Below are 10,289 nucleotides of genomic sequence, written 5' to 3'. Positions count from 1 at the left end.
TATTATTATAATAATAATAATAATTATTATTATTATGATTATGATTATTTTATTATTATTATTATATATATATATATATATATATATATATATATATATTTATTATCATTATTATTGTAAGACCTGTTTGTAGATTCCTTTGAAAATTTGATCTAAATATTATCTTGTCTTTTGAATAAAATAATTAGATTATAATATTGTTTGATTAGCCCTAATTTAGTATTGTGGAATAAAGGTCTAATAGTTATGATTTATGCCATATGGAACTTAATTGAATCAAGTTATAATTAAAATAATAATAATAAGGAGAAGAAATAAACGAAAAACAATAAGTTAGATAGATATTAAGAGAACAAAACTGGTTATCTTTTTTAATTTTGTATTTTATTTTTGGCATCAGATTTAGTTTTTGGGCTTAAGCTATGAAGCCCATAAGAAAAGAGCGAGAGACAGAGTCAAGAGGGAGGCTTTTATTTCTTTCTCTCGGTGTTTTTTTATTTGCTCTTCTTTTTCTTTGCATTATATTGGGTGTTTCTTCAAAAACCTTAAAACTAAGGGAAAGGACGTGAAAGAGAGAATTGTGCAAGGGAGAGCACCAAATGCTCAGTCTGTGATGAGCGAGATCGGTGAATGAGAGACACCGAGAGAATGAGTTATTGGGAATCAGAAAATGAACGCTGGAACGGGATAACAATATACATGAAATTCGAATCTAGGGTTGCCGAAAAAGGGGAAATCGAACAAGGTATGAGAAACTATCTTGGTCTGCAGTGGTTGTTTGAATTATGAGATTTTATGTTTGTCTTGCTTTGTAATTTCTTTCTGTGGGATTTCTTGTAGAAGTACTGAATATATATACACCTTTCGGATAAATGGAAGTAAGGGGTATATATATATATTGAGTTCTAATTTTTGAGGTTACAAAATAAGAATTTAGTAATTTTGGCGGATATGTATGTTTTTGTTTGGTGTGTAAATGTCTGGAAGTTTAAATGTAGTTATATCAATGTTTGGAGGATTGGGTACTGTTAGAGGATAAATTTAAAGTAGGAAATATGTCATGGTGTGAATTAAGCTTGGAAGGAGAACTGGAGATATAAATAGGTGTATAAAGGAGTTGAAGAGAAAATGTAAGTCTGGATGTTTATGGATGTTTTATTTACCGAGGTATCATGAATGTTTGGGATTGTGTTTAGAGCTTGGAATCAAATATGAGTGAATGTTTATGTTTGGTATGATGTATATGCGTTAACTTGCATTCTTTTCTTCAGAGTACTTTACCTTAGCTGAGATATACATTTTGTATAATCAGTGTAATGTTTAAATTTTGTTGACAGGGAGTATAATGTTATAACTCTAAGAATTTTTGTAATGCGTTTTCTTTCTTAGTTTCAACATGATGTTACAATGTGGAGGAGATAACTAAATGCTTATATAATGTTGATTTTTGTGATTCAAGTACTAATTAACCTGGTCATGACTAGCAGAATAAATCAGAATGAATTGTCATGAGTAATATATGTACTTGCACCTGGTTGATGGAATTTTAAATGGAAATTGCTTGTTGGTTTAGTCTCAGTACATGCTAATTAATGTTTCAATAGTTATGAGTTGATGAATTATGGTTATGACATTCATGAGAGTGTGGTAAAATTTGAATTAAACATTATATTGAATTTGTTTACGGCTGTGTACATTGTTTGGAAGAATTGAGTCAAGTTTCGACTATCATATTGCATAAATTATTGTCTCTGGTTTGCTAAAAAAAAAAAAAGAGAGTATAAAACTGTTTGCTGTTTGCTGAAATTAGTATAAAACTGCATGTTGTTTATGCTGTTACAGCATTAGGAATTCTTGCTGTATTAGGCTGTTTTGATTGTTGTTACTACATCAAAAATTTCACTGCTTTAACACATAAATACTGCAGAAAATTATTGGTGTTTTATACTAAAACTCTGCAGAAAACTTTGCTATTTTGTTGTAAAATCTGTATAAAAATGTGTCACGGTTTGTCCAGGTTTAGAGAATTATATAGAGGTAGCAGTGGATGTACATGTTTAAGATCTTAGATATATTTTAGAAGCTCACGCAGGAAATATAAGGTCACAGTATTTTCTTTTGTAAATTAGTGATAATAATTTGGTGTAGAAATATATTTTATTATATTGATTAGTTAAATCTCCTTTAATTAGATAATGTATAGTATGAGTATATATATATATATATATATATATATATATATATATATATATATATATTCATACATTAGGTTATTATATATTATAATTATTTTGTTATATTTAAAGTGCAGTAAACTTTTGTACTAGAATATTGAATATATATATGTTAGATAGTTCGTAATAAGTTTTTTTTTTTCTTTGGAGTTATTAGTATGTTAAATTAAAGTATTGATTACATTGCTGCAAAATTAATTATATTTAGATGATTGAACGTGTGAATATACCAAGAGTTTTAAACTAAAACTATGCACTACCACACCTTGTGAATTAAATATAATAAAGTGATTTCGACAAGAGTAAATTGGAAATTTAGAATACATGTTTAATTTGATTAAGTCCTTGAATTGTAAAATATATTATGAAATTTGATTAGTTAGTTGTTGAAATAATGAATGGGATATGATGTGTTGGATTGCATTAGGTGAAGTACTATAAGTTGATATGATTGAATGTAAATTTTGGAATGGATGTAATGTTTGGTTGATAATATTGAATGATTGATGTGTGTTGTAGTGAATGTAATGAATGGTTGGATGTTGTCCATATTACTTTGATATATTGTTATTTAAGTAACATTGAGTATACTTCTTTATAGTGAGTTCAGATGGGATAGGAAATATTCTAGGTTATTAGAAGGAATCTCTGAGGGTGTTGATACCCGAGGTTAGGATCTTCCTTAGGGAGCACTCTTTCGACTGTATTGAGACAATAAGAGTGGGTTGTATTATTCAACCACCTGATAGGGGTATGGTTTTGTGTTTTTGACTCTGATACCCGAGGTTAGGATCTTCCTTTGGGAGCACTCTTTCGACTATATTGAGACAGTAAGAGTGGGTTGTATTATTCAACCACCTAATAGGGGTATGGTTTTGTGTTTTTGACTCGGATACCCGAGGTTAGGATCTTCCTTTGGGAGCACTCTTTATTGAGACAGTAAGAGTGGGTTGTATTATTCAACCACCTGATAGGGGTATGGTTTTGTGTTTTTGACTCTGATACCCGAGGTTAGGATCTTCCTTTGGGAGCACTCTTTCGACTGTATTGAGATAGTAAGAGTGGGTTGTATTATTCAATCACCTGATAGGGGTATGGTTTTGTGTTTTTGACTCTGAAACCCGAGGTTAGGATCTTCCTTTGGGAGCACTCTTTAGACTATATTGAGACCGTAAGAGTGGGTTGTATTATTCAATCACTTGATAGGGGTATGGGTTGATAACTGTTACTCTAATGGAAGTAATGTATCATGAGGGAAAGATGAGAAAAATAATCTATTTGTTATCGTAGTCGAATCGCAAATTGTTTGAAAGTGGATGATATTATATTTTTGGAGTGATGGGTGTGTTTAGTTATACGTCACTTTATTTTATTTTACTTTAATTTACTTATTTATCTATTTATTTATTTATTTTTACTCACCCTTTTGTTTGTTTGCTTGTTTGTGTATTTGTGCAATGATCGCATAATTTATTTTATACGGGAGCGCAGATCGGGATGCAGATAATTCTGGAGATGCTGTTTGACGAGAGTGGGAATTTACAACTAGGGATATTTTTTTGTTCTATTTAGTTTATGCAAAAGATTAAAGAATTGTGTCAAACTAATTAATCTTAAATTGGAATCGTTTAAAGATGATTTTAATATATCTAATAATGTAATTTACTTTATTGGATTTCATGTTATATGTCGAAATTCTTAATTTATAATATGTTTAATGATTTTCATATCAGAGATATGACAGATTTTTCATATTGATGCAAAATTTTTAAATTTTGCCGCATTGTTGTAACATCAAATTTTAGGGGTCTTACATTTGTGGTATCAGAGCCTGAATTACGAAAATTTTGGGAATTTTGGAGAGTGAGATCGTTTAGTGTGGTTGGATAACTTGAATGTTCTAATGTTTCAGTATTTTTAGTTGTGTAAACATGTTGCCTTGTTGGAACGTTGACTTCAGTGGTTGTGTGAAGGAGGGGTGAGGATATGTAAGGCTCGCCTTTATCTCTGACTTGTGATACATGTGTGAGTGAACATGTATATGTCTATTACTTGTAGTTTACATGAGATACAGATTTGAGATTTAGTTTAACACTAAATATCTAGGTAAATGATTGCAATTGATTATAGATCATGTGTTGGGGTTGGTTATGTCACGTAACTAAGGTTCTATGTTCATATGGTTTACATAGGTAATCTTATTATGTTGTTTCTGTTCCGAATTGATGAGATAAATATGAGATAGGTAGTAAATAGTAAAATGTGATGGTATATATGTTTCTTTTGTTTCGTACTCTTTTCTGTGCTTCGCACAATATGAAAATGTTAATTGGATGTATTATTTGCTGCTATTAGTGGTATGACTAATGATATACATGTATTTAGTTGATAAATTATGTGCCTTATTGATGATTATGGCCTATATTGTTCGATCCTTTTGAAATTTTGTAAGGATGACTTTAGATATGAAAATTTATCTAATAACTTGTGAGGTTACTTGAAATTAATAATCTTAATATGCTAGTTGTTTCCTTATAGTTTAAGTTTGAGTTTGATTTGTTGTTATGTGTTGACAGAAGAGTATACAAATGAGAGAAGAGTATACAAATGAGAGTTAATTTCAAGTAATCTCAAGTTCATTATTGAAAATAATTGAGCATTTGATCAATAGTATATGATCTGACATATAATGTATAAGTCAATAAAGTCGTTGGAAATTACCAATTTTTATTATGATTATAATGATTATTATTATTATTATAATGATTATTATTATTATTATTATTATTATTATGATTATTATTATTATGATTATTATTATTATTATGATTATTATTATTATTATTATTATTATTATGATTATTATTATTATTATGATTATTGTAAGGGCCTAAAATCTTAGGGCAGTTGGGTTTTATGTTGAGGCAGCCATACCCATAAGGCTAAGGGCACTAAGATCTTAGGAGGGACTTTTCAAAAATTTGAGTTCCTTGTTTCAGCTTTTTCACTCTCTCTCTAAAACTCAGACTCACTTTTCTCTCTGTCTTCTCTCTACCATTCCCTCATATTCTCTCGTTGCATGTTGGTTGAGGTGCTGCCCAAGCATCCGCGACGTAGAGAGCTCCATTTCTACCGAACGTTTTCTTCATTCCGACTGGTAAGTCGTTTTCCTTTCTCCTCCACTGTTTTTGGAACCTAGGGCATGCCACTTTATTGGTTGCATGCAGCTGGTAGCTTGTCCTTTTGTTTTCTCTGTCCATCCCAGCTCTAAGAGCGGTTTCCATCACATTTTTGGTGGTTGTAGGGCACTGTTTAAGTCCTTGCTGTGAGGTACGGTTAGAGCATTCTAGAAGATTGTATTGCTCAACTCCAAGGTAAGGGGAGTTTCCTCGTTTACTTGGGGATTTACAACCGTGAATATTACTTCAGATTTTAGTTGGTTTACATAAAAGATTAAAGAATTATACTAGATTCATTATTATCGAGTTGGAATTGTTTAAGGACTATTTCAAGGTTTATATAATTTTTTTACGTGAATTATGTTATATATTGAAATTCTTAATGTTTAATATATTAATTGATTTTCATATTTGAGACATGACAGATTTTACCTATTGATGCAAAATTTTTAAATTTTGTCGTATTTTTGTAACATCCAAGTTTTTAGGCTCATTATACAATGAGCATAGTAATTTTCAATAAAAAAAATTAACAACTAACCACCTTATTATTAATTAGGGGTACTTTATAAAATTGGAGGTACTGCATAGGGAAATGCTGCAGGGTGAAACACCCAGAAAATAGAGAGCAGAGAAGGAGAGAAAGGCGGGTTCAGTTGGTTGAGGTCGTCACCACCGCGAAGTACCATGTGGAGGTTAAGGTCACCTCGAATCTCTCATCTCGTGAGTCTCTCTTTCTCTCTTTATCCCGTCGCTTTTTGTAATCGCCTCCATTTTCATTAGCGTGACTTCATTCATCAGGTTGGTAGATTGAGTCAAATTAACGTAGTAAGTGATGTGAAGGTGCAACAGTATCGTTGCTGTCAAACTCTAGTGTTGCCTCCTCCATCGAGTTTGCAACAGGTTTGTATCTGTTCGTAGTTTGTTACCGCACATGCTATATAAATCCAATCAACTTCCCTCCCTCGCAGACAAAATATGATCCTCCTGACACCGTAGTGCCGAGGAGTTATATTGGGGAAAACGTATCCAGAAAAGATAAGACCAAATATCTTTACTCTACGGTAAGTATATAATCATGATAATAGATTTATGTGTCTTGCTCCATATTTAGATGTTGGTGTTTTAAGGTTCAAACCAGGTGAGTGACACTGAATTATGTTTTTTTAATAATAATAATGCAGCTTCTTGAACTCAACGACAGTAAGGAGACTGTTTATGGTGCTCTTGATGCATGGGTTGCGTGGGAGCAAAACTTCCCCATCGCCTCATTGAAAAAAATATTGAATTCCCTTGAGAAGGAACAACAGTGGCATAGGGTTGTGCAGGTAGCACTACTATCTACTTTGTCTTCTTTTATGCATTATCTTTGTCAATATGAGCTGTGTCTAATAGTGGTTCAAGTTTCCCATCTTATATCTGACCAATTAATCTTCGTGAAACAGTCGTTTTAGCTTATGAGAAAACTATAGTTCATCTACCATTTTATTTTATTTTCTTCTATAAGTCTTTACTGAAAAGTTTTGTCCAAAAAAAGACCTATGTGCATGCCTTTCTTTTCTTGTGATTCTGTGTTGAAATATAAAAAAGATATGACTGACAACTGTATTTATTAATTGAAAGCTTCAGTTACATATATAGCAGTATAAAATAACTGCTGGACTTAAATCAAGGATAAAGAAATGGTAACTGATATATTCACTACTGGAATTCCTAAAAACGTGCATGCACTATCAAATCCCACATAAATAGGACTTGATTTATTTAAAACAGAAAATTACTAAATAAATTCCAACATTCTGTTGGTTGTTTGGTGCTTAAAAAAATGACTAGCATGCTATGAAATTATGAATTTTGTAAAGTTCACTTAATATTTACATAACCAGTAATTTCTTTGTGCTTGTAGACGATTTTTGTTGTCTGATTCTTTAAGTATTCAATTTATCCATTTGTTGCTTTCTTTCTTTTGTCGATAAAGTTATGACTTTATGTGGTTTATTTGATTTTGGTGTGATCTGTAAGCATGTCAGTTTAGGATTTTTTGTGAATTTTGAGTCAAAAAAAGATGTCATTTTAGTTTACCTCAGTAGTACTATTAGTAAATTACTCAGGTTGTTTAATATCCTATCCAAGGTAATTAAATGGATGCTGAGCAAAGGGCAGGGGATGACAATGGGAACGTATGGTCAATTGATACGAGCTTTAGATATGGACCATAGGGTGGAAGAAGCCCACAAATTCTGGGAAATGAAAATTGGTTCTGATTTGCATTCAGTTCCTTGGCAAGTATGTCATGTCATGATATCTGTATATTACCGAAACAACATGCTGGAAGATCTTGTTAAGGTAAGATTTCATTATTTATGACATTTCTTATGTTTCCAATTAGTGATATGTCATTTGTATAATTTTTTCAATGTGTTTCTTCGCTTGGCTGTGTGATAGTTCTGAACATTCTTTTGCCGAAATGGAATTGGAAATTTTGGCTTTTGATTGATTCCATTCCGATGGTGTTGATTAATATATGTAGCTGACCTCAGAACAAATCTGGGTTGTTGTTGTATGCTAATATTAATCTGCAATGTGTTCCCTTCTAAAATGTCCACAATTTTGGTGTATTCTGTACTTGATTTTTTTTATGGGATAAATCTCTCAGTAGCAAGTACCAAGAGAGACAAATGATTTTCATTCATTGAAAAGGGTTATTATCTTTAAATAATGAGAACTTAAATAATTCATAATCATCATTTGCAGTGTACATACAATTTTAGTTTCTGATCTTCATTTGGAGTTTTATGTGTTGCATTGTACTTCCCATTTTTTTCTTCAAAACGTTAACCGGTAGAATCTGGACTGAAATTATGAAGCGTAACTTATTTATATTAGTTTTGGTGGATTGAGGTTGTCAGCTTTGCATATTGTAGTAAGATCAGAGATATTGTCTGCATCCTGTTCGACAGTTACATATAACTTGTAGTTAAATAACTAACAGTTAACATTCTCTTCATTTTCCTTTGCTTATGAAAAGCTTTTCAAGGGGCTGGAAGCTTTTGATCGAAAACCGCGGGACAGATGTATCATACAAAAAGTGGCAAATGCATATGAGATGTTAGGCTTAGTTAAAGAGAAAGAGAATATACTGGCAAAATATAGCCATCTCTTCACAGAGGAAGGACCAACTAAACCGCATAGAAGGAACTCATTTGAGTCAAAGAAAGGTATGCATCTTACCTCAGACAAACCACGTCAAAGGCAATCTAGAAATACTTCGTCTGAGGAGAAATAGAAGTCAGATGTTATTCTTTCACATCGATAAAATTGTTCGGTTAAGGTTAAAACAGTGCAAGACCAAAGTTTTCAGAGTTCAGCTGCACTCCTACGTAAAAACTCGTTTCAGAAGAAATGCCTTTAGTTATTCCTGCCCATCCGTTGGATATTCTGAAGAAGCTGTTTGGTTTTTTGACTGATGCGATTCTGCTAATTCTGTCGCTGGAAAAACAAAAAGATTCCTAGCTGGATATTACATATCATGGGTACTATTTTCTGATGACATGTTATCTTGGTAATGTAGCCCCATGTGTGGGAAGCCTATCAAAGATAGAAGTTCGCGTCACCTTGGGAAAACGGAACCAAACTTATCGTTGCACTAGATGTCAAAAGTTGTTCCATGTTATAAAATAGTTACTTCTTTTTGTTTGGATAGGTTAATTTAGGCAAAAGAAATGAGAAAAAGAAGTTGTTCCAAGTTTGGTGCACGGTTTATAGTTTAACTAGTAATGCATTCCAAGTTTGGTGCACGATTCATGGTGAATTTTTTTTATATCATGATAGCCCTGCTGCACATTTTTTGGCTATTGGTTTTTTCCAGTAACTAGTTTATGTGTCATGATACCTGGTTTCTTCAAAAATCAACTTAAGAGTGACAATATATTTGAGGTTTATGTGTCCTTATGTTTTGATCGCAATGTACAGCGTGTTTGATCTAATATCCAGATATATTCCCCTTATCAAATGCCTGACATTGGAATCCATAAAGGGTTTACTTATTGCAGTGATTTCTAGATTCCTGTTGATTCCAGCATTTTACTTCACAGCAAAATATGGTGACCAGGGATGGATGATTATGCTTGTGTTTCTTGGGACTAACCGATGGTTATCTCACTGTATGTGTATTTAGCAATTGTTGCATAAAATTGTTGTTTCTCTCTGTTTTTGTAGTTGTTTTTGGATCATAATTTTTTTTTCTCTACATAAAATTTGGTAAAAAGGAAGATTCATGAACTGGTTCTGATCCATAGGATTTCGAAAGTATTTAGTCTTGTGATCTTTTTTAATAAAAGATTTATTTGGTCTTAACTCATGTGGGCTTTGGGAGTACTTAATTATGTGATCTTTTCATGACTTAAAACCCGTTCAAATATTTGATAAAAATCCAAAACAACATAAATCAATAGCCAATTGAACAAATACAAATTTAAATCAAGTTTTTTTTTCTTTCAAAAGTTATAATGAACCAAAGTGGTTTTCTTAATTTAAAACCGAAAGGAAAACTTGGTGACTCGAGAAATCTTTTATCCACTTGCATATGCAACTAAAAAATCCTAAGCCATTATCAAAACAATTCCAATTAACTTTTGATCGAGGTATCAAGATTTCGTCTTAAACTCATTTATAGGTTCTTGAAAAGAGAAAAATTCAAACATAAGGATTGAAAGGAGAAAGTACGATAAATTTACCACCTCAACAACAAGCCAAGTAGCTCCAGAGAAGAAGGTCAAAAGATATCCTTCCATGTGCAAAATCTTGTTTTTGAGGAAGAGAAGGGAATTTGAAAAAAAAATGAGAAATGAAAAGTGATATCGTATAGTACAATCTT

The 10,289-nt window shown here is 31.9% G+C and overlaps 1 protein-coding gene across 6 annotated transcripts; it reads left to right on the top strand.

Annotated features, from left to right (window-relative positions):
• The first annotated feature begins 510 nt into the window (after positions 1–510).
• On the top strand, positions 511–9,399 carry LOC124828657 (pentatricopeptide repeat-containing protein At4g18975, chloroplastic-like). 6 transcript variants are annotated; one of them, XM_088101574.1, is made up of 9 exons: positions 511–745; positions 5,326–5,391; positions 5,539–5,608; positions 5,973–6,136; positions 6,215–6,316; positions 6,385–6,477; positions 6,598–6,741; positions 7,547–7,759; positions 8,442–9,399. In XM_088101574.1, the coding sequence occupies exons 4-9, from the start codon at positions 6,101–6,103 to the stop codon at positions 8,697–8,699; spliced, it is 846 nt and encodes a 281-aa protein (XP_087957700.1). In that variant the 5' UTR covers positions 511–745; positions 5,326–5,391; positions 5,539–5,608; positions 5,973–6,100; the 3' UTR covers positions 8,700–9,399. The 6 variants fall into 6 exon arrangements, with proteins under 6 accessions (XP_087957700.1, XP_087957699.1, XP_047157969.2 ...); XM_088101573.1 differs by having other exon boundaries at positions 3,726–5,391; XM_088101576.1 differs by lacking the exon at positions 511–745 and having other exon boundaries at positions 2,324–5,391; positions 6,005–6,136.
• Positions 9,400–10,289: the final 890 nt, after the last annotated feature.

This window comes from Vigna umbellata, chromosome 11, assembly GCF_029865625.1.
Source record: "Vigna umbellata cultivar VRB3 chromosome 11, Vumbellata_1.0, whole genome shotgun sequence".
In the NCBI taxonomy this organism is placed as follows: Eukaryota; Viridiplantae; Streptophyta; class Magnoliopsida; order Fabales; family Fabaceae; genus Vigna; species Vigna umbellata.
The sequence above is the reverse complement of the archived record's forward strand: the minus strand, read 5'-3'. Positions and strand labels throughout refer to the sequence as shown.